At 39.2% G+C, this 25,082-nt stretch overlaps 1 protein-coding gene across 2 annotated transcripts in view; it reads left to right on the top strand.

The window, feature by feature from the left end:
- Positions 1-25,082, top strand: part of TGFBR3 (transforming growth factor beta receptor 3) — a 110,024-nt gene that overhangs the window by 67,950 nt on the left and 16,992 nt on the right. Inside the window, exons 5-13 of one of the 2 annotated variants that reach the window (XM_050306961.1) lie at positions 5,096-5,279; positions 10,391-10,559; positions 12,887-13,034; positions 17,653-17,842; positions 19,036-19,358; positions 20,034-20,183; positions 21,964-22,095; positions 22,354-22,521; positions 24,597-24,896. In XM_050306961.1, coding sequence (XP_050162918.1) covers positions 5,096-5,279; positions 10,391-10,559; positions 12,887-13,034; positions 17,653-17,842; positions 19,036-19,358; positions 20,034-20,183; positions 21,964-22,095; positions 22,354-22,521; positions 24,597-24,896 — 1,764 coding nt within the window. Of the gene's footprint in view, positions 1-5,095; positions 5,280-10,390; positions 10,560-12,886; positions 13,035-17,652; positions 17,843-19,032; positions 19,359-20,033; positions 20,184-21,963; positions 22,096-22,353; positions 22,522-24,596; positions 24,897-25,082 lie in introns of both variants that reach the window. The other variant, XM_050306960.1, reaches the window with a different exon arrangement.

Raw genomic sequence — 25,082 nt, 5'->3', positions numbered from 1 at the left:
TCCACCTGGAAGAGTTCATATTCTCCTCTCCCCTCCCCCCACCATTTCCTTGCCTTTTGAAAAAATGTGAAAATTATCACTATGCGTCTAATCAAAAGCAGTGTTCAGTAAATGTAACTCTTAGTATGCTTTTTGCAATACTAATTTTCCCTGTAGACTTTTTCTCCTGGTCTGATTCAACTCCTGCAATATACTACTTTCTAAAGTCTGTGTGAGTGGGTTTGCTCCCAGAAATATTAGGGGGACCTCAGGCTACATATGGTGGTGGTTCTTACCTTCTTGGAAGAAGAGGGGAAGAATTCTGTCAGCAGTAGGGAGGGCTGAGAATGACAGGGTGGTAAATACATGCTTGAAAGCAATGCATTGCCTGCATTCAGTAAAAGGAGTTTATACAATAACCCCAGTAAGGCATCTTTAAATATTTAGGGGGGTTGGGTTTTTCTTTTCATTCAAAGCTTGCTTCAGGAAGCTGTTACAGAAGAGAAGGGATATTTCTGGCTTAGGAAGCAAGATACAGTACATGAAATGAATATGCAGTGTATGGTAAAAATTTTCTATAAGTGTGATGTCCCAAAATAGTGAAAATTTATGATGTATAGGTGTCCTCTGCTTTCACTGTAATCACTTCGGCTTGGGCAGAAATATTTCGAAAATACCAACTTGACAGTAAATTTCAGAGAAAACAAGGCATGTTCATGTGCCGTAGTTTCCCCTTTCGTGGGACTTTAAAATCTAGTGCTTTTTCCGGAGCCTCGTTTGCCAAGTTCCTCCTGGATCCCACGTCATTTAAGACATTTTTCAAAACTCAGGTTTTACTGCTTGGTGTTTCAACTTTGAGAGTTTTCATGGGTCATCACTGCAAACAAACCTTTGTGTTAGTAGTGTGGGTAGGCCAGATCTGGATGATGCTGCACCTTTTATCTCCTGCTGGTCCTTCTCATTGCTGCCTCTGACTGATCCTGAGTGTTCCTCCTTCTCCTGGCCCCTCTAGGAGCCCAGATCCATCACTTGCAGAACCAAGATGACTGGCAGTCAGGAAGACTTGGGCTTTAAGGTAATCCAGGCTGTAAGAGTAAGGGAAGAACAAATATTCTGGAATTTAGAGGTTGAGGTCCTAAACCCATCTTGCAGCAGGCTGAAGGACCTGGAACAGGCATCTGTGATAGTCTTCTGTATGGTCATGGTTCCTTCCCTTCTTTGCTTGCTTCAGTAAATGGGGTTTAGCCAGTGGAAGTTTACAGAAGCAGGCAGTGGATTTTGGCAGACTACTGGTGTTAGTGACATGGAGATAGTAAATCACAACAGGTTGTGTTACTGACTCATTGATTCCAGTGGAAACTATAGCTGCAGTTGCACAGATAGGCTTTAACTCTCCTTTCACTTCCTCCACTAAATGGGATCTAACTTGAAACAGAATCCCTTCTGCTACCTTGTTTTGCTCATGTCAAATGAGTGTTATGTTGAATCTATTAATATGTTGTTAGATTAATGTGAGATGAGTGGACAATTACCTGTATGCAGTTAATAATCCCCTGCTGAACCCTAAACTTTGGGAACAGATTTCCCCTTTACATGGATTTTTTTGTTTGTTTGTTTCTTTATCATTCTAGTAACTGTTCCTTGGGGGTTTTGAAAGTTACACTTGAGTTGACACAATTTCAGCTTTGATAGAAGATCCCAAGATCTTATTTCTAGATGCATAAAGATGTGCAAGAGTCTGATCTCACATGGTTCTGCTCTTATTCTGAGAAAACATTGAGCAGCCTTAATTATAAAAGGATCGTAGGTACCTGGCAAACTCCTAGGGAGTAGAACTAAAATCTCAGATGCAGTTGAGGTAATGCTGCTTTTATATGTTTGTTTTCAAAAACATGAGATCTGGAAGTGCAATTTTGTAATTACTGTATTTGACCTTAAAAACACGAAAAATTTTACTACTGCCTGAAAGCATCACACTTCTGTGGCTGGTAAGGACTGTGCAAAGCTGATAAAGGATTCACAAACGTTACATGGCATTTTCTTAGTCACTTACCAGAGAGAATTTTTCTCTCGATGATTATAGGATGTTGTATTTGGATTTATGACCAACAGAAGATACATTTTTGACTTTTGAAATACCTGGTATTTATTTCATCCATGGCTTTATTTTTCCTCTGTAAGGGGAACAAAGCACATCAAAGTACAGTATCAAAAAAGACCAGCTGAGTCTGATCCCCGTGTGGGCTTCTCTGAAAGTTGGTTCAAGTTTTTTTAATTTTATTCTGAGCAGATTTACACCTCTCCTATGTGTTCCACCATAGGTCTGATACTGTATATCTCAGATAAAAATAGGAAGGATGCTGCTTTTTTCTGCTACTATATTTGCCTGTATCTTGGCTTTAGGGGTGAATTAGTTGTCCTGGTGGGCCCTTGGTGAGTAGTGGTGTAGCTGTTGCTGTGAGAGGAGGGATTGGTTCATGCTGTGTGGCTGTGGACACTTTGTATTCTGAGTCATCTCCCAGAGCTGCCTTCTCTCTCTCTAAGCTTAAATTATGGACTTGCTTCCTACTTGGGAGTTCTGAATTACAACTACATTAAATACTTAAAGTGTCATAAAACAAACAAAGTAAATATCCCGTCTGGATCCGATTCAAATTAAAAAAGGCAATAAACATTTTGAAGGAAAGAAGGAAATAGGTAAAATAAGAAACAGAATATGCTATTTTTGTGTGTTCACACTCACCAGTGTACATATTTGAAATGGCTCAGGTTTGGTTCTAAGAGTTGTTCCCTCTGATGAATAGTAACTGGAAAGTTTTCTTAGGGGACGTATAAAGGCTTTATATCCCCCACACCTCCCCCAGCACGAGGGGTGGGTGTTCCCTTGCCTTGGTATGGTGCAAAGAAAATTTCAGTTCCTATTTTCCCCAGTTGTCAGCAGGGCAGTAACGTATGTAACCAAAATATGTTCCTAAACACGTTTTGTTCTTTGATGGAATACTCAGGTTTTGGTAGCAAGTTTTCAAAATGCTGTACTTGATCCTCATTTCCTCTGACTGCAGAAGAGCCCTTTGAACCACGGTCCTTGCTGTGGTTAGTGGCCGTGGCCAGTATCTTTTGGTCTTGCGAACGGATTTTCCATGTCCAAACTTTTGGAAGTTTCCTCATTTAGCCTCAGAAATGTCACAGGGCGTGTGGTGAACTCAGCAGTAGAAGATGTTTCTGGTCCAATCACTTTTCATGTCCTCACAACTGGAAGAAATAGAGCTGGGGCACTTTTTCCACTCAGCAATCTTGGAAAGTAACCGCTGCAGGAGATAAAGGGAGGAGATAAAAGTGTCTGTGGCAGCAGTTTCTTAATCATCACGTCAAACTGTATAATTAGTGCTCAGATAAAAATTAATATATTCCCAAATATTTAAAACATTTTTTAGTTTTAATGCTCTGGGTTATGCTAAGCATTTTAGAGTTGCTTTTAATTTGTTCTGAAGAGTAAGTAGTTAATGTTCAAGGCAGGTGTTGAAACAGTGATGCTTGCCTTTTTTGGAAGGGTCTGTTGAATTCTTTCCAAAAAAAATAACGTGTTTGGCTCACTTAACCTTGCCTTAGGTCCGTGTAGTAAAAATCCCAACATTGGCAGGCACAGCAGAACTCTGCAGTCCTTTGTAAAACCTGGTTAGCAGAACCAGCATTTCAAACAGACGTTAGTATGTGATTAAAAAAATAAATTATGATAAGCTTCATGTTTATTTAAAGATGTTTACTATGTGATAGCTTAGTGAGGATGCTTATGCCAGACTTCTTAGTTGCTCTGCTTTCTGTCTGTCAATTCTTCCCTCGTAGGACTTGGTAACTTTGGTAGATCTGTCCCTCAGGAAGACATTTGTCATGCTGCAGGATGATGAAAAAGGTTTTCAAGTTTTAATTAGTTATAAATGCAAACCCAAGTGTTTTCTAAGGAGGAAAGCTGGCTTGTTAGCAAACATTTAACTATCTCAGATGAAAAATACAGTGAAAATGCATTGTTGCAAGGTAATGCATTTCTTTGGCCATTATTTAGAAGGAATAATATTTTCTCTTCTGCTGTCCTCAAATGTCTTAAAAGATACACTGACGCTGCTTTACCCTTATACTGGCCATAAAAAATACCAGAAACACTGTGTAAAGTAAACTAACTACTAAACTATATTGGATAAACTGTAGTATTTTTGAGGTAGTTAAGGAGGCTTGTTTCTGTGGATCGGATGCCGACATCTATTCAGTATTCCTCCAAATAATCACCGGTTAAGTCCTTAAATCCTGCAATTTTCATGCATGGGAGATTTTTCTAGTTAGGCTAAAACTCTACAAAAGTATCCCACATGTCTCTATAAAAGACAGCATTGCTAAGAGGTGCTCTGTACGTGATTTGGCATGACCTGGCTTATGGTGTGTCAATGTCATCCTCTGAGACTGTACGCTTTTGACATTTAGTCAAGACCTCAGTTAATGTAACCTATTTTTAAGAATTTTTCTGAAGATGTATAATTCATCTGCATTATGTATTAGACTAAAATATTTCCTCACTTCCTGTAAATAAAGCAACAGTAAATATTTTCCCTTTCTCTTAGCCTTTCCTTACCCTGTGTTTATGGGCTGGCCTTTATGTGGCACTGAGCTCGGACTCATGTTCTGTCTGATTTGGGAGTTACTTTAGCAATTCCTGGTTTTATTGAGCTTCATCTACTTATCTGCCTTCATTTCCTCAGATCATCTTCTTATTCTCTCCTGCTTAGTTTTCCTATTGTCTTCCAGCCCTCTCTTTGCCCCCACAGTTTCTCTCCCCTCGCAGCCCTGTGTTCCACTTCTGCAGCAGTGCCATTTCAGAGAGTGGCTCCGAGCCCTCTGTTAGTCTGCCACGTGCACCCCACCCGGGCTCATGGGCACCTCATTTTTCAAAAACAGCTCAGAAAAAGGAATCATTATGCAGATGTTAAAACGTGTGACATTTGGGCATTGGTGGAAATAAGCCATAATCACCTTCCAGTTTGGGAGTGACAGATTACATTGCTTCAACTTGCTACCTGTCTGGGTGGATAAATGTACTCCATTAAAAATATGTTTTTATTCCCATCAGGTGTCTTTAGGTTCCGTTGTTCAGTTTGAGAAGGGAAATTTCTCCTTGTCAGCAGAAACAGAAGAAAAGTTTTTTCCTGAGAAGAATGAACATCTGCTACAGTGGGCCCAGAAGGAGTATGGAGCAGTAACATCTTTCACTGAACTTAAAATATCAAGAAACATCTATATTAAAGTAGGAGAAGGTAAACCAAAACAAAACCAACAAAATTGATAGATACTTCTGGATATTGTCTTGCTGCAGTGTTATTTCACTTTTTTTTGTGTTTTGCTCTTTAAACATGCCTCTCATTTTCCAAGAGATGTGATATGAAAGGGGAAGGCAGAGAAATAAGACCAAGTCTAAAGACAAGACCTTGGATTTAGACAGCTTTTAGTGGATTCTGGTGCCATAATTTTATGCCTATAAATGTAGATGCAATTGCTCAGAATCTTAAAAGAGTCAAAGCTTTGCCTTTTAAATGGAGTCAGCTCCTCACGGTGATTGGGTGCATTCATCTGAAGAACTGGAGACCTTGACATAGGGGGTAATTTCTAAAAAGACCTGAGTTTTTTTTTTTTTCAGTATTTGCTTGTATAAGGATCCAGGCTACTTTGGGGCAAAGAATTATTGCTTTCCTCACCAAAATAAGTTGCCTCAGTCTATCCTTACGTATTTTCATCCCAAGGAGAAAGATTTCCTGTCCCTGTGAGCCACATGCCAGATCTGTCAGCTGGCCTAATGCAGGTGGGAGAGGAGTCCAGCTCCTCAGGGACTTTACAGGCCCATATTAGGATAGGGTTTGGGCTGTAGCTCTCTAACTGAGCAGTGTTGGAAAATATAACAATATGAGCCTCTGCAGCAATATTTCTACAGAAAGTGCTGCATAGCTGAACTAGTAGGCTAAGAAAAAAAACCAAAACAGTCAAAACCCCCCTGTGGAGAAAACATTCTTTCCTATCCACCTGTATCTGATCATTTGATTTCCTGATGTATGAGGCTTGCCCCCCAAATCAGAACACGCCTGTATTGGTGTTTTCCAAATCCTGCCAAATTTGTAGAGGATTCCCCTGTGTGATTTTTTTTTTTTTTTCCTTCTTGGCACCAGTCTGGGATTTTAATGCCAGCAAATCATTGAGAAATATATTTATTAGCTTATTTAAGTGCTCTTGGAACGTATACATGGGAGTGGTGGTCTCTGCGTTGCAGAAATGACTATTTAATTAGATATGTCAAAAAAAACAGATAAAACTGTGTGTTGATTTGCATGTCGCCAGTCAAACCAGGCAGCTAAAGAGGAGAGTTTGTATCATCTTTAGAATGTGTTAAAACACATTTTAATTAGGAGTAAGTACACAAAATGGAACTTGGCAGGCAACCAAAATAGACAGTTTCTGTGAAGGCTCCTACAAACTCGCTCAGCTGTAACCATATTGGCTGTTGATTTAAATTCTTGGCAGAAGAATGAATGTGCATGTATGTGTGGGGGTTATGCATGTGTTCAGGGGTGGGGACAGGGTCAGTTCTTGAACTGCAGCAGTCATGCAAGGAGTTCTAAGAAAACCACGTGGGAAATGGTCCTGCTCTGCTTCTCTGCAGGCTGAACAATAGAATCACTGGATTTCACAAACCACAGCATACACTGATGTACATTTTGGGCTTTTCATATAAAATTTATACTCCTTGAGCAATTTAGTAAGGTACCTTAGGCTGCCAGTCTGTGCATCACTGCTAGTATTACTCCTAATATATAGGTGGTCATATGAAGTAGTTCCTTGCTATATGACTGATACAGAATTTAATTGCAGTATTATATAATAGTCTACATTTCAGGTTCACTCTAGTTAGACAAATCTGAAACTGGAAGATGAAACATTTTAGAAGTGGAGGCTGTAGCTGAACTCAGCAAACAGAAAATGCAAGCCAGAGGACTAAAAGATCTGAAGAAGGATGATTTTTTCATGGAATAAAGCTGCTTCTGATGCCATGGATCTCTGAAGTCACTTTTGAAGCTGCAAATGAAAGGCAGCTGAGAGCACTAGCAAACTGGGTCAGGGCCAAGTGCATCTGAATCCTGTTGATTCTAAAGAGTGACCGATAAATACTGCAGGGGTGGTGAGCACAGCAAGAAATTCGAGAGGCCAGAATGGGGGTGTGGAGGAAGGGGGCACAAGAAGTTAGGTTCTTCTTGTTGTCTTGATTTGTGTAGTGAAGGAAATGACAAAGTGACTGCTGTGGTAATCACTGTCAGATTCTAGGAAGGAGGACTGGTCATGGTGAAAGTGGTCTTGGTACCGTGTTTCTCAGCAGAAGTCAGTTTAAATCCTCATGCCGCAATAAGATACAATGGAACAAGTCAGGAAGGCTTATCAGTTAGCTAAATGTTACCTGACTCACCCAGTATTACCAGGGTAAATCCAAGGCAAATGCTAGCCTGGAGGGAGGCTAATATCAACACATTTCTTAGCTAAATAAGAAAAAAAGTTAGTCAGCCATAACAATAACTAAACTGGAAAATGTACAGTCCGTTTACAGATGGTAACACTGTGCTTCTGTCCTGGCAGAAGATGAAGCTTCAGTCATGAATCTGAATTTATAGCCTGTACACACCAGTGCACATATCCTGCATGCCATGCTAGCATGGTTTAATGCTTGTAGGGGATTGCATTGTGTCTGGCTTTAGCTGTATGTCCTGCTGTGGGATGAGTACTGACGAGAGTTTCCATCCTCCCTCCAGAGACCTCTGTAGTCCCTTCCCTGATCCCATGTCTACCCTGCCATTAAATGTCAGTCAAGGTTTTGATCTCTGTGCTAAGGGCTGGCAAACAGAAAATACACATGAATAAGCCCCGCCATCGGAGTGCCCGAGAAAAACTGCAAATGCCTTGCTTATCCCCAGCTCAGACTTTGAAAGGCAAGCTCTGCTTGGATTGGGATTTTTATTGCTGAATCCAACTGCTGCTGCCCAGGGTGCCTGTCTTGGAGGGTGACACTTGACCTCATTATGATGTTCAGCTTGGATATTAAACTTCTAGTCGAGAACCTGTGGATGACACCTAATTTGTGCAGAATAGAGCAGACGGTGTCTGTCCTCATCTGTAAAATGGAGGTGCTGCCCACAGAAACTACAGATCCCAGAGTGCAGTCCTCTGTCTCCATCCAGGCAGTCTGGCACACGCCAAAGGAGAAGGTGGCTGCTGGGCACTTGGACACACAGCTCCACTGCCTGCCTTCTGGCCAGAGGGGCCCCTCAGCAGCTGGGCCTGCTGGCCAAAGACCCTCTGCTGAGGGTGTTGCCGGCAAACCTCATGTCTGATTCCATACTGGGAGCCTGTGGAGATTAGAGAGGCACAGAGTCTGTAAGTTGACTATTTGTTGACTGGTTTGGTAATGTTTTTAATTGATTGTAGACACCTGCAGTCCCTTTTCAAAGTAAGTAGGCAGCCCTGAAACCAAGAAGTATAGTGAGCAAAGAAAGATGAAATGGATCCCCTTTTCTCTTCAGTTCCAGCCCAGATTCTGGTAAACTGGTATGGATGAGAGTAAATATATTTTGATGTGTGTGTCAAGTAGCCAGTGATAGAGTTAAAATCTGCTGCGGAGGAAAAGCGTGCTATCGAGTGGAGGCCCAGGCTGGGGAGCCTCTGTGCTTCTGGCATTAAGAGCAGCAGTTCTGGAGAGCTCCAGAGACACTTAATGGGAGTGCCAGGAGCAAGAACCGATTTCTTTGCAATGGCAAATGATAGCATGTGTGGTAACTATCCACAGCGTGCTCAGAGGCTGTTATTTTGTGGCCTGAATTGTGTTGTACAGCAGCTAAGAAGCAAATACCTAGTATCTCTGTGTATGTATGTGAATATGTATATATATATATATAAATTCAAACTCAGCATAAGCCATTTGGGATCATTTTCCATTCTGTGCTGTTGTGGGAGGAGCTGGCAGAACTGCAGCTGCGTTCAAGGCTAATCTGGCAGGGCACGTACCAGATGTTAGAGGAGAGCTTTGCTTGGGCAGTATGAATAGTTACAGCCTTATACAGCTTTCCTAGATTCTGTAGGGAAGACAGTGTGGTTAATTTCAAAGGCTACTTTGTGTAAGATCAGGGGAAGAAACTCCCCTAATTGTTTCTGCAGAGGCCAGGCTCCTAGGAGTCTTTGGTTTCTCTGCAGAGTTGTGTAGCACAAACAAATGGGCTTCGAGGTGACATTTCAGTGCTCAGTTAGGGAGCACATGGACTCAGCTAAGTTTTTAAGAATTTGTCCACAGTTTTGTGTGCACAGTGCATGCTTTTGATTTTTTTTTTTTTTTTTTTAATCTTGCTACTGACCTTAATAGGAAAAGTCTTACTTATAAAACAGTGGTCCAAAAGCCAACCATTTGGAATTATATTCGTACAGAACCTTGTGTCTTTGAACATGATACGTAGTCTTTCTGTGTATTACAACAATTCATATGTGAAGCTGTCTCAGAAATGCAAAGTATTCCTGATTTTCAGTGGAAATACTATTTCTTATGGTATAGCAATGTAGCCTGTACATAAGAACTTCATACCAAGTGACTATTTTTTATAGTTTACATTGTGCACTAGTTAATGCTCGTGATCAGTTAGGCAGTTAAAACCAACAGAGAGATTGGATATCTATACTAGAATTTCATCATTTCAGGTATGGTTATTATGATCAGACTTCCTTAATATCAACAACTGGTTTCATCCTTTTCTTGCTGTATTCAGTTTTCCACACACAAGAGAACTGCAGTATTTCTAGAGAGCACTGCCTCTTGACTACACAATGTATAGGGAAATAGACTGAGTAAGGAAATGGAAAGTACTTTCTGTGGTATTTTAAATATGGTGAGTTTATAATAACAAGAATAAAACATTTTCCACGGGGAGAAGGAATTGATCACAAAAGGTTTCTGAGTAAATTGCAAAAGAAAGAAATATTTTTAGAGGCACAGGGAACAAATGAAATGTATTTTATTCACTTTGAAAAATGTTCACATATTTTCTTTCAATATTGTTTTCAGATTTCTCTTTGTAGGGATTTTCTTTCATTAAATGTTTAAATCCATAAATAGAAGCTGTTCCGTTTAGAAGTGTATATTTTGATTCAGAAATGTGATGTTACTACAACAATGATCTTCCTTTCAATATGATGTTGATTTGTTGTGCTTACAGTGGATAACAGATGTACCTTTCAGCAGCATAGTGCCACACTGAAGTAGATGCATATATGTATGTATATATATATACAGCTGAGCTGATATGTATGTTTAAAGGTACACATGCTTTCTTTTTTTTTCCCTCTCCAGATCAAGTTTTTCCTCCCTCGTGCAACATTAAAAAGAATTTTCTCTCTTTAAATTACCTTGCGGGATACCTTCAACCAAAGCCAGCAGAGGGGTGCCTTATGTCTAACTTAGTCCAAGAAAGAGAAGTTCATATCATTGAACTAAGCACTCCAAATTCCAATCCAAACAGGTAAGTATCATCTAAATAGACTAAAAATGTTTGAAATCATAACTAAAGGTTTCACCTGTCTGTTTAAAAATCAACTGAAAGTAGCCATTTCATACTTAGAAGAAAAACTTCAACTTTAGTACTTTGCCTTAAATAGAAATTAGTTCCTCAGTATGTAAAGATTTTGGGTTCTGCTTCATAGTCTCAGGATCTTTCTGGACAAGACTGCAAAGCACAGTTTTTATGGACTATATCCTGCCCCCCTTCTTGCTCAATCAATCAAATTTTTCCAAGACTAAGATGAATAAGGGAACATCAGTAAGGACAGCATCTGACAGAGAGGGTTTAAGGTTAGACTACTGTATGAGGAGGTGAGAGAGAAGTTGAAAGTAGTCTTGACGTGTCACTGTTTGGAATGACTGGCAAGAAGGCCTAGGGCAGTGGCTTCCAAACAGTGGTCCAGAGGTTGCAAATGATCTGTGGTCTATGGTAATTGTTCCACAGTTGGTCTGAAGATTCATGACAGTATTCTCTGACAAGTTTCCAGTTGGATTTAAGGGATAGTTTGATAATTGCAAGAAATGTTAAGGGTTGACAGTGAATCACTGACCAAAAAAGTTTATAACTAGTGGTTAGAGAAGACAACTCTGTACATATTATGAGGATTATCTAATCGTCAAAGGTACCTTTGGAAGGTAGGACATTTAAAACATTCATCCTTTGCTAGTCTTTCCTAGGTCTTAGTGGGAGAATTAATGGGGTTTGCTTCAGATAGTCATACTTGAAAAAGCTCATCCTAAGTGCTGAGTATGGTTACTAGAACAGAAATCAGCTGTGAAACGTAGATGATTACAATTTCATCAAAGATGAGATAGCATTAAAATCCTGTCTGCTTAGTGCTGACACCAGATATCCAGCACTGGCCAGTCATGCTCCTCATGCAGTTACACATGAGCATGTCCTATCCCTAATGAGAAAATCACACAGGCAGATGGAGATGGGAGGAGGGGTCTTTGTAAAAAAGGGTAATTATCTCATTACAGGATGTTCGATCCAGAGCCTGACAATATTCTTGCCTAGCAACCTGGGGAGAATAAAAAAGTGTGAGATGTGGTGGAAGGGGAGTAGGTAACCCCAAATGATTTGCTTCTGTGTGGTGTGAGTTGCAGCCCCATCCTGAACAGAGCTGATCTTTAGCATCAGCATCATTCTACGTCCTGTGTAGTGTCATGCAATGACAGCCCGGGTTCCAAGCCTGCTGGGCTTTTGGCATTGACTGATAGTACAATAGTAGGAGTTTGGTTTTCAGATAACACTGAAAATGTTTAAATATTTTGTTATTAAAAATAAAAGAAGTAATAAACTGCTTTGTTCTTAGTTTTATGTGTTATCCATAACTATCTTTACAAAGTTTAAATCCTCAAAGAAACACACAGAAGCCGATCTGCGTGTGTGTAGAACTTCAGGAGATGAGACAAATGCCCCAAAAAACACTTAAGTCTTAGTGCAGAATTTTAGTTGAAACCTGTTAGTTGGGGATGAGCACGTTCTTGTGATGTATGGCCCCATAAGATGGTCTGAAAGTATATGTTTTTCTGTTGAATTGATATTTTGTATGACAAGGTGTTATTGATGGGTACAAACCCATTTGCTCTGCCCATTTGCTTATTTTACTGAGATCTTGAAAGTCTGTATAGTGTTCATCTATTTTCCAGCAAGCAGTGGGCAGGACATCTGGATTTTTTTCTGTTTCGAGTAAGTAGATATCCAGAAGTATTGGGAACTGAATACACTGCTTAATTCCTCAACACACGCAAGATCCTAAGCAAAGTAATTTCCACAATTTAACTGCCTAAGCACTGACATCCCCCAATACAGTATTTGTGCTTTGGTTTGGGTTTTCTCTGTGTGTGTGTTAACCTGCCTAATTTGTCTTTTGCCTTCTTAAAGGTGTCATTTTGAGTTTCAATACAGTTGTAGCCAGAGGAAACTGAAACAGCTATATTTACACTCTGTCAGAGGAAAATAAGAAAACAATGTTTATTTTATAAAGCAACCTGCTAGTCATATAACTTACCTCCTCTAAATAATATCTGAAATGAATAGCACACTCTTTGTAAATAAGAGACAGCAATATTATTTGTCTAAAAAGTACTTGTTTCTCTTGTTATGCAAAATCACTTTAGCGTATATGGAATAACAATCTGTTTTGCACATGTTGTGTTGCCTGGGATAATATCCAGCATTTTAATCAGCTGGCCAGACAGTGGAAACATGATGGATTGGAAGAAGGTTGATAGCTGAAAATTTCTGGCATTCTGTTCTAACTTTCTATTTTCCACATACAGTGCTCTCCAGGTGGATATAATCGTTGACATTAAACCATCTCAACCAGGCGCCAGACTTGTCAGAGATGTCGTACTTATCCTCAAGTGTAGAAAGTCTGTCAATTGGGTTATCAAGTCTCATGATGTCCAGGGAAAGCTGGAAGTGATTGTAAGTTAAGGCACCTTTATTTTTTGAGAGATATAATACTGCAACAGTATAGAATCCACTTAAATGTGTTATAGTGCTGGATTGTATTGATTTCTGAACATCTTCTCTTAATTGCCTTTTTTTTGAATTGTTACTGCATGTCAGGGAGTAAATACAGGAACTGTTTTGTCCTGTTAGTTTTTAGTATATGGGCTACTAGACCAACACATCACAGAAGCCAGGTGGCTAGTGCAAGGATTTAGGGTCTGTGTCTTTTCAACTTCTGTTGAAGTACCCAAAACACAAAGTTGGATGTTCGTGTCCCTTTTTATTGTTACTTTAGTGAGTGGATCTACAGGTTCATCTCAGAAGTTGGAACAATGCCTGTGAGTGCAGAATGGATAATACTGAATATGTGGCACAAACCCACAACCCTTAGAAGTGGAAACATTATTACTTCTCCTGCTTGTGGTTGTATTAGTCTTTATCCCTCTTCCCTACCAGTACTTCTGTCCCCAGTAAATGTTTGGTCAAATTGACCTTATCTCTCTTTAATCCACAAATAATAAACTTTTAAAAAGTTAAAACCAGGATCTCTAAAGCTAAACTTCTAAAATTACTGGAGATGCTGGTTCACATTGGTTTTTTTGGTACAGGCTTTGTGGCTCAGTACCACTTTTACTAAGAAAATGTGTTTTCCCTTGGTCTGAAATAAATAAACATAATTGGTCTGATCCCGCAGTCAATAAATGTGGCCTATTTCTGTCTTAAGTGATCAGTTAAGAACACGTGGTACAGTTGAGCTGAATGTTTGCTCAGGACCACCCCGTGGCCTCCTGATCAGCAGTTTTGCAGTAATTCAGTTACTTTTTCAAACTCCAGCTCTCTATTTGTGGGATATTTACTTTGCTGAGTAGCTTTCTGCTTCTGATGGGTGTAAGGGCAGTTTTGACAGGGTCCAAAGGTTGATTGATCTAAATCTTTTAAGAAGACAAATTGGTAGGCAGGATTTCATGCTATATTTTGAGAGTGAAGGACATAAAAGGAAACAAATTTTGGTGTTGCTCAGAAAATTGAATGGAGAAATTATCTAGGGATGATGAAAGTCCCTCTTCATCCCTATCACATATTAGTCTTACAGACAGAAAAGGGTGTTCTGGTCATTCTGTAGTTTCTAAATAATCAATCCTTAAAGAGAAAGGTCAAGGTTAGTTGCTGAAGATTACCACTCTTGTAAGCAGAAGGGCAAAAAAACAAGGCTTGACTTGAAAGTTTCATTCTGGATTATTACATAAAATTCACCACTGCATATTTAGGCCCATATGGGTCTGCTTTCACATGATAGAGAATTGTGCCTTAGTTCACTCCCTGCATTGGAGATAACTCAAGTACTATATTTCATGTCCATGAAGCTATCACTTTATGGATGATCAATTTTCAGGGAGAGGATTTCTACAGAGTTTTTAAATTTCTAAAATGCTGTACTTGAATATAGAAAAGGAGAGCTGCTATTATTTTTCAATTCTTTATTATTATTAATTATAACAGTATACATATAAACATTATAAATAGTATAATTATAAAAAGTAATTAAAAATTCCTCTCTAATGAGTGGCAGAAGGTAAAACTTTATTTAGATTAACAAAAAGAAAAAATAATACATAAAATATATATGAAAGTGTCAGTATATAAAAGACTTGGTCTGTATGTTGGGATTTGTGAGTAACTGCTTTACTGCTTTATGTATATAGATGCTTCATTTTCTGAATGTGTTCTCCTTTATTTAGAGGGGGTGTGGGAGGGGACCACACTCCCCCATGTCATTAAAAAGTCTGCATATCCAACATTTAGGATCTGTTCATATCTCTGTTAAGCTGAAGGCCTTTCCAAGCCCAAATTTAGACAATGCATAAAAACATTACTAAGCAATTAGGTAATGTTTCACAATGTTCTTTTTATTAGTTGAAGCAGTTCCATGCACTTCAATTTTCCTAACTTCTTGCCCTCAGTACGAATCAGAATTGTCTTGAGGGGATTGGCAGACTGAGAGGGAAAGGTTACTTGCTAAGCTGCCTCAAACCCAGGACTGTGAGTTATTGAGGTCTAAGTTCATGGATGAAAAATGAAAAAGACATTGTAGGTCGTGTAGCTCATCTCCCAGATTGCTGTGTTTCTTGAAACTCTGGAAGGGGATGTATACAAACACAAGCAAAATGGGAGCCGTTTAGGTAAAGTAATTGCACATAATGCGTGTGCAGTGCTTTCCTCCCAGGCTGAGTTTAACTCCAGCGTGCAGTTTGTCCTTACTGCAGCCCCTGTGCAGTGCTCGTGTGGTTCTGTGCTTGTAGGCTGCTGTTCACGCTGCTTCCTTTGCTTATGGTGTCCCTTTGCAAAGCTGGAAATTGCACAGCGAAGTTGCAGAAAGAATATAAGTGTGTTGAGGGGCAAAGAGTGAGAGAAATGAAATGCACAGAAGCCTGTGAGGGTTTCAAAAGTTTGGAGGGACTGTTCTTTACGTGAGAGAAGCTGCCTACTACCACTTTCAGAAATGATATCTCTCTCTTCTGAGTAGGTCAGAGGGGTCTCTGATTGCCTGGTTTCAGACACTGTGAACGTGTTGGCAGGACAGACAAGTGCAGGAGGTCTATTCCTGCAAGCCCTCGTTCTCGGTTTTGTTTCACTAAGGTGATGCAGGATTGAACACTTGCAGGCTCAGTGTGGAGTGGAGTGGTATAAACAAGCTCTGGAAGTGCTTGGGTGCCAGCTAGGACAGTAAACTTCTGGGATACTATTTGTTCAGCTGTCTCCTTCTGACAAGAAAAGTAAATGGAAGCTGAGAGTCAGATGCAGCAACGTTGGGATAGCATAATAATTCCAACCAGTCAAAGCTGTGATAATATGAAAATGCGTGATCAGTCATGTCCAGAATTGCATCTTTTGAAGATCAAAGATCAGTTGATCCAAAGCAGTATAAGGCACTAAAATTAGGATACCTGTTGCTCCATTTTTGTTTCTTACCTTCAGTGGCCTTTGCTGGTTCTAGTATCATCAGACCAGACACTCTGTACCTAAACTTATTTTTATTGTGAAACTGCAAATGTTTAAAAGCTGCAGACCTGGATCTCTAGCAAGAAATGAGGGAGGGAGCTGAAAGTAAACTCTACCATATGGTCAGGACTCTATGTGCTTTATTCACTTCTTTGTTCCAAAGTCATTTCTGATGTCAGGTGGAGAAGTGCAGCCAAGGTCTATGACCTGCATAGCATGTCCATACGACCACTATCTAAAAGAGATCTCAACAGTTAATCCTTTGATGTTCTAGAGTGAAAGAGATTTAAGATTCGAGGAAAAGCAATGGGCATGAAAAAAAAATACAACCTATATGATGGAGAAGATAATTGAGCATGGAAATTGAAGTGTTTATGGAACATTCCATGGTATCAGCTGCATTAAAGAGTGCAATTCAATCACATTGCAAAAATCATTGAAAAGTGGGTCATCGTGCCTTTCCTGCAGCATCTATGTTCAGCTTGTTCTGTTGTCACTGATGTGATTGTTATAGTGGTAATAGTAGTGTCGTGAGTGTAAAAATAAATATATATGTATTTAACTTTGTGTGAATACATGTTAAAGATGCCAAGCACTTAAATTCAAGTTTAAGTAGAGTACCAGTTAATATTTTCTAACTGCCCTTCTAACAGTGAGAGATACTTGTTCTATTTCTTTGACTTGCCCATTTGGAAAAGAAAATTTGAAAGTTAACAAAACATTTACCGGAAAATGGAAACTAACTGACAGTGTGACTCATATGGATTCCAGTGCCAACTTTTTTGAGGCATTATTTGTAATTATTTAGTAATTAAAAAAAAAAGAAACATGCAAGTGCATTTATGAGTTTTCTATATTGATTTATTTGTGTAAAACTTGTATTGTTAATTAAATCTTAAAATTTTTTGTATGCAGAAAGTATATGTAGTTTTTTAAGTAGTCTGGGCATGCATAAATGTGCATGCTCTCACTTACTGCTCTATTAAACATTTAATTCAATCCTGTTTAACATAGTCAAAAATTTACAGGAGGCACACAGCCTTTCTAGGGTGCTCGTTCAGACACAGCCTGTCCTGGGTGCCAGCTGACTTTAAAGCATTAGCTGGTATCAGCTCCACTTCATGAGCACGCTGCTTTGCCTTTTTCAGTAATGCTCGCTTGAACAAAGGTTTTCCCTTATGCAGCTGAAGTAATGCTCTCATCAGAGAAACAAAGGGGACATTTGAAAAATCAGTTGTCACCTTGAGTTCACCATATCTCAGAAGTAATTTCAGCTCAGTTTTGAGGAAAGTATTGCATTATACAAGTGACTGTAAATATGTCTTTGTCTCATTTCAGGATTAACAGTTTTTAACTACCTTGATTTATTGTACTCCAGCCAGAGGCTGGCAGGAAGGGGGGGACTTTTTTCCATGTATGCAGCAGTTACGTGCCTATGGTGCCAGGGTTTGCTTTATTTCCCAGGTGTGCTCAGTTTGCTGTTACTTAATAGAGTAAAGCAGAATAAAAAAACAGGTTCAGTTGGTGTCATTATTCCATTTTAAGTGTCCTTAACTCATAAATCACCAACCAAGTTTGTCTTTATTTGCAGACATCAAATAGTATTGGTTTTGGAAAGGAAACAGAACGGTCCATGACTATGAGTAAATCAGTAATACCTGATATTCCCTCATCGCATGAGAGTTTGATCAAGTGGGCTTATGAGCATAACTATAGTCCAGTTACTTCCTATACAAAAGCTCCTGTTGCTAACAGATTTCATCTGCAACTTGAAGATACAGGTAAGCTTCAAGATGGATTTTTAGCATATAGAAAAAATACATCTTGTATTTCCAGGAGTACAATGACTTAGAAGATGTTTTCTCAGTTTTGAAGCTTTGGTTTTGAGTGTTGCACTGCTTTTACTGCTCATCATCAAGAATGCTGGTAATATCTGTGAATGACGTCTTTTTGATTAGAAAAGTCTAGGCAAGTTGTTTTATTTCCTGAAATGTTGGTGGAATTAGGTGTTTATACTTTATCCAACACACAAGACTTTATATCTGACCATGCTTAGTGTTCACTGAAATGGACTTCAGCAACCAGATATCTTGTTAGTTTGTAAGTCCAGCTTTGGGTTTTTTTTTATGATGTTGGTTTTTTTCCCAAAAGTATGAGCATAGTGTTTTCTTGAGACAATTAAAGAAACATTTAAATTGTTTGCAGACATGATAATAAATACGAGCATTTAAAAAAAAAAGTTATTTGACCAAAGTCATTGCTAATGTAAAGATATCTGGGTCCATTGAAGCTAGCAGAGCTACGTCTGTTTTTCTCACTAATTCTGAATTTAAACCATTAAAACTATTGTTTTACCATTTTGATAAACCTTATGTTCACATTCATTTTATCAGTTGCACTCTGATGGGTTACATCTGTCTGAGCCAGATGTTGAGATTCCTGTCCTGAGCAGTCACATGTGTAAGCCAGGAGATAGTTTTCTCATTTACTCACTATAAAGTTAACTATCATTTAGCTTCACTCTGGTTATGTAAGTAGTTTCACAACAGTAGAGAGAATGAATTTGTGGTGGGTGGGGTAATGGAAGAATTTCACCCAATGATTTGCACTTAGACTATTTCAGCAGCACTAAAATAGTATATTTGATGATGTGATGTTTCTTTTACCTCTGTGGTTCTTTTGCATATAATAGGTATACACCTTAAAGTTTATTTTCAGCCCTTAGTGAGGGAGATTTTTAGCAGGGACTAAGTATAGGGAGATGAGATGCCTCAGGAACAACTAAACCTTTAGTTGGAGGAGTTGTGGCTGGTTACCTGAAAAGTACAAAGACGCTGCTTTGGATGTCCTTCAGGAGCCTCTTTTCTGGATTTTTTTAATAAAAATTATTATTTCTGGATACTTTTCAGGAAAAATATCTAATAAACTTATGTGTGGGGGCTTGTCTGTTTTGTGGGTTTTTATTTTTCAGAAGAGATGAATGACGAAGAAGACCATTCCCTTCCTCCAGAGCTGACAGAATTGCTGGGAGCTAATCCACTGCCTGCTCCAAAGAATCCTGCACTAAGTGATGGCCTGACTTTTCCATTTCACATTAACAGAGGAAGGCATGACACAGTGGGAGAAGAAATCTTCCCATCTAGGCACTCAGTAGATACATTAATAAATCATGACTTTGGACATTCCCTCTCAAAACATAAAGAACCAGAAGAGGTTCAGGGCAGTGCTGATGTGGCCCTGTCAATAAAGTGTGATGACAAAACCATGACAGTAGCTGTAGAAAAAGATGCTCTTCAGGTTGGTGGGCTGTCTTATTCTCAAAATTGGGTAGGCTTTTTTTGGACAGACCATTGTATTTGCATTTTGATTGAAAAAATAAACACTCTAAGATCTACAACCATCACCGCTCAACCTCCCAAAAATAGTTTGGTGAGGAAACTATACTGTAGATATTCTTTGCCATAACTCAGAATCGTGTTTCCTCTTCACAACAACCTGCTGGTTTTTAGAGGGATTTCCTATTAAAGCTTTGCAGAATTGACTCTGTCGAAAAATTAGTGTGCTCAACCATCAGTCTGTTTTTAATTTTCAAAGCACAAAGAAGTTGGGTTTGATAGCAATGTGAAACCTGAATAGATCTGTCTGTACTATCTAACCAGCTGACAGGTTGCTTGTGTCCATTTGTATTGTGGAAAAGAGCCTGATACAGACAGCATTTTTAGCTCATTTCAGACCAGAGTTAGCATTATTAATCAGAAGATGAATAATGAACCTGTTGTTTTCCTCGTTCCATGTTACATTTATTCCCTGCCTGTCATGTGTAACAGCATTTTGAGAGTGACCTTCCCTGGATGCCAGTACAATGAACTTCACTTCCTCCTATGAGCAGTCATGAACAGTGTTCTGAACTGCTCTTTAAGCAGAGCTGAACACAATTGTGTTTCAGTCACTCACAAAGCATCTTTGTTTCAGGCCACTGGCTACACACGGACAGAGCTCTCACTGCTGGATCACTCTTGCAAAGCCAGGATGAATGGCACCCATTTCATTTTGGAGTCTGCGCTGAACCAGTGTGGGACTCGGACAGCATATATCTTGAACAGGATCGTTTATTTTAACTCTGTGAGTATTTTACAGAGAGGATCCACCTTCTGCACTGCACATCATAGTACAAGGAAGCTGTTACAGTTAGCTTTAGTCTTAGTAAAAAGGAGGAGTCCCGATCTTTTCCTGTCCAACTCAGACCTCACTGCAGCCACAGTCCCTGTATTCAGGGAGGCATGAAGGCTGCATATGCAGTATGTGCTCCTGTGGTCAGATAGTATCCCGAAGGAAAAAGGAGGAGTTGGAGTTAAATACTTTTTACAAAACTGCATGGCTACCCTTTGGGGACTATCTGTACCAATCTCAGAGAATTTGCACCAACTTTCCCTGTGCAGCTTTGATGCATTCATACATAAGCAGTACTGTATTCTGTAAGGAGGAATGGGAATTTTGTAATTGTACAAAGCAATACCAATTAATTTGTATGCTGAATTAAGTGAAAATTTTTTCTTCTAAAATTGTGTGTGAAAAAGGCTCTTAAAATATGAGGAAAATACATTAATTATGCATACTTCTCTTTTAGAATTTGAATACATATTTTCTGCCCCTTGATGTACATGATGAAGGGACTCTTGGGTACTTGCATATAAGTGATGATGCAAAGGAGCACAGTTAGGTTGTAAGCAACTGCTTCCAGGCTGGCTCAGCTTATGAGCCTGAGTGCAATGCATCTAATCTGGGTTGGAAAGTAGTGACACATTTGCTGAGCTTTCCAGTACATAGAAGTAACCTTGGCAAATGATAGGAAGCCTGTGGTCCAACCCAAACACAGCTAAGGCAATCTGATGTGACCTTGCCTGGTTAAAACTGTTCTATACTGGTGAGTTGGTAGCACCTAAGTTTAGAAACAGTCCCAAACCAGCACTGTGGATAGAATCATCAGCAGACTACAGAGTAGTGTGTGTCTGGAGCTAAATACTGTCATTGTCCCTGTATTCTATTATGACCCAAACTAAAATGGTCATTTACCTCCTCTCTTTTCTCTGTCAGATCTTTTAATAGTTTTGGCTACACACTTGAACTCCAAAACCCATATGGTATTTTTTCAGAATTTGGGAGCGTTTCTCCTAAAAAATAAACACCCTGTAGTGGAGTGTCAAAGGGTGTGTACATGCCACTTTTTAGCAGTTGCTCTGTGTCCAAGAAAACAAGTTGAAGTCCTGGAAGGGAGGGAACTAGCTAAAGACCCACAAGACATAATGAAGCAGAGTGCAGAGCACTGGAAAACAAACCCCCAGGAATCTGCAGGTGAAGTAATGGAGAAGTATGCAAAGGATTAAAAAAAAAGGTTGAAATTTAGTACAAATTCAGTGAAAAACAAGGGGAAGATGAAGAAGGGACATAATGTTTTTGGGTTTACATCTCTGGAGAAAAAAATGCAAGTGGCAGATGAGAACATCCTGTAATAACCTAACACTTCTAGTGATTTTTCCTGAGTGCATTAAGGAAAACTGTGAGTTGTAAAAAATCACTTTAGAAAGCCATCTCTTTTTTCAGTGTTGGTTATAGAAATACCAGAAATAGAACAGAAATGCTAGGTTGCTCATTCAGACACCAACACCCAGACTGGTGTCTTTACTGGCTCTGAATTCTGGAAAAAAATCTAAGGAGCATTCTCTAAATACAAGCTGCATGTCCTACATGCTCAGCATAAAGCGGTTTAAGGCGTGCTTTCACTATCTGCTTAGCTGGTGCTCTTCTTTTGGCCTTTGCATTGTTCTGAAGAGAGAAGAAAATAATAACCATGAGAGTGCTCAGTTATATCTAATCTAATCTGTTTGTAATATCTTTTGAGCAGATTGTCATTCAGCTGTCATCACCAGCTGAAGGCAGCGGCTTTGATGATGATGACATGGAATCAGGTGATAATGGATTTCCAGGGGATGTTGATGAGGGAGACGTTTCTTTCTCAAGCTGGCCTGAAATAGCGGTACGTTACTCTCGGTTTGCACCTGACAATAAAGAAATACCTATTGCAATAGGCATATTCCACCTAAATTACATTAATTGTATAGAAATTAATTTGTCTTTTAACACATTTCTTCTCACTACTATTTCCTATGACCCTGTTGAAGATTTACACTAAGTAGTTGGAACATGGGGGGCCTGTATTCCACACACCAGATTTGTCCTTATCCAGCCACCACTCCTAACTCAGGATGTTACTGTATTTTTTTTTTCCTTTCAGTTTAATTGCACACTGCACCAGCCAGAGGATGACAGAGGCATATTCTGGCCTCCTGAACCACACATCACCAATGTGACCTTCAACATGGAGCTGTACAAAACAGATTTGTTCCTTGCTCCCTCCCAAGGACTCTTCTCTGTTGCTGAGAATGGGCCAGTATATGTAGAGGTAACAAGCTGAAAAAGGCTTTCAAACTAACAGAAGTATTTTGCAAGGCCACACAATTGAGCCAAATCTGTTCTTGTCAGTTGAAGGGTTTTGGGTGGTTGGTTGAGACAGGCAGGTAGCTACTGTGGTGGCTGCAGAGAACAGAACCTGAGGGGTAAGAAGTAGGAGTAGGACAATATTTTGGGTAAAAACGAAAGGATTCTTGCAAAATGGATGAATTTTTCATACTAGGTGAACTGGTGATTCTTGCCAAATCTGTTTTTCTGTGCAGAACTTAAAGGTATCTCTGGGCTCTTGCTCTGAACTGGCATGTCCTGATGAAGTTTTCTTCATGATTTCAGTGTGTTGTGTCTCTTCCTTGTTCTCTACCCAGTGAAAAGAATTTAGGATAGTTGAAGCAAAAAGAAAGTATGTCACACTCAGTTATGAATATGTTTATAAAAGACACTTCTTTTTTTTTCATTGGGGTAAAACCGTCTGCTTCCTTCAGTGATCTGAGATGAATCCCCTTGGCTCCGAGCCCTCTGGATTTGTCTGGTTCTGTAGCTGTTTATTCAGACAGATGTTCTGATTTCTTCATCACCTGTCCTGGCAGAAGCCTTTTTTTTTTCCTGTTTTTCCTTCTTCTGCATTGAAAAATGTATCAGTTTTGAACTTCTGTGACTTCATTTTTTAACAGACACAGATAATTTGTTTTTGTGGTTTTGTTTCTATTTTGCATTTTTTGTTAACAAATATATTTGAGGGGGTTGATAAATAGGTCATAATCAGTAAGAACTCTGGATCTCCCTTTTCCTTCTCTGCTAAAGACTTTTTGGGTTTGAATATTTTGGGTGGGTTTTTTTCTTCTCTTCTGTCATTTTTTCACCTTCCTCCTGTAGTTCTTTTCTTTCCTTGAGATATCGTTCACTCTTTTATTTAATGAACTGTAGTATGCCTGTCCTCCTTCCCATAATGTCTTTTTAAACTAGTTTACACCAGCAGCTTGTTTCCTGTCAGTATTAGTGGCTGACTTTTGTTTATCCATCTTTATTTCTGTTCTTTTTGGAAGATGGTCTTTCTTGCTTAGAAAATCCCTTGCATGTCCCTTCATCTCTAGTTTGATTGCTGCTCACACAAAGGAGAGAAAAAATGAGAAATGCCTTTATTCACTGCAAAACTCATAACACTCAAAAATTACTGCACAAACCACAGAGTTTGGCAGGCTCTTCCTTAAAGATACATGAGGCACATATGGATTAAGTACACAGATAAGGCACATTTCTTCTGAGAAAAAAATTATTTCTTGTGGAACTGTTTCACTGGGCAGTGTTAATGGTTAGAAACAATGCTTCTGTTGTTTATTAAGAGCAACATGGCTCATTTATTACAAATTCCTTTTTTTTTTCTTCTAATTATTCTGTAGCATTTGTTGTCTGCATTCCAGCCCAGCTGAGCAACATCAGGGCCTCGGAAGTTTGCAGTCTTAATTATTTTTCATAAAAGAATATGAATTTCAAACTTACAATAAACTAAAAAGATTCTTTCACAAGAAATTATGGCTTTTAGGAGGCTCCCTCAACCCCTCCAGTCCAGGAATGCCACCCACACGTCAGACCGTGACCTCCCTCTGCCTTTGCATTCCTGGCATGGCTGGGAGTGGGTTCTCTGTGTCTGTTACTTTTTATTTTTCCTTTCTCATTATAGTTTCAAACAGATACAAAGATATGGAATAAGTGACTGACTTCCATCCAGCCCTGTTACAGTGTGTGTGTCTGAGGGGAGCAGTGCCATTTCAGGTGGCAGTCGCAGTCATTAACTGTGTGTCTCATCTGGGCTGGGTTTTTCATCTGCTTTCAGGAAGATAAGGGCTTGCTGGATTTATGCACGGTTATGCTGTTAAACAGCTGCTGATTTTGAAACCACAGATTTTCTGTCTCTCAGTTTGACAGTCTACTCTTAACATTTAGCCTTCAAAATAGTTCAGATTGGAAATGGCACCGGAAAACTGCTTTAAAAATTGTTGAAAATATTAATGAAATGTGAACTAAAAATGTCATTTCTGAGATCTTACCGTCTCTTTCTTTTTAATGCAGGTGTCTGTGACTAAAGCTGACAGATCCTTGGGCTTTGCCATTCAGACATGCTTTGTTTCCCCGTTTTCAAATCCAGATAGAATGTCTGACTATACCATTATAGAAAACATTTGTCCTAAAGATGAATCTGTTAAATTCTACAGTATTGAGAAGGTGAATTTTCCAGTACCACATGCACAGAGGGACAAAAAAAGATTTAGCTTTGTGTTTAAACCAATGTTCAACATCTCACTGCTCTTTCTTCACTGCGAGTTGACTTTGTGTACAAATAAAGACAAAGATACTCAAGGACTGCCAAAGGTCAGTAATTTATAAAGTTAAATCTTATTATTTAGATGAAAATAAGGCATTTTTCTCATCTGACCTCTGAAGTGAATAAATGGTTTTCTGTGGAATTGATGTAATAAGCGTGGTATCTCTAGGCTCAGGATTTTAATAGAGAAAAGTTATTACAGTATGCATTTTGACTACATGATTTGCAGGTTC

The sequence above is a fragment of the Myiozetetes cayanensis genome, unplaced genomic scaffold, assembly GCF_022539395.1.
Source record: "Myiozetetes cayanensis isolate MyiCay16 unplaced genomic scaffold, myiCay2020 scf12, whole genome shotgun sequence".
Lineage (NCBI taxonomy): Eukaryota > Metazoa > Chordata > Aves > Passeriformes > Tyrannidae > Myiozetetes > Myiozetetes cayanensis.
This window is presented reverse-complemented; position numbering and strand designations above follow the sequence as displayed.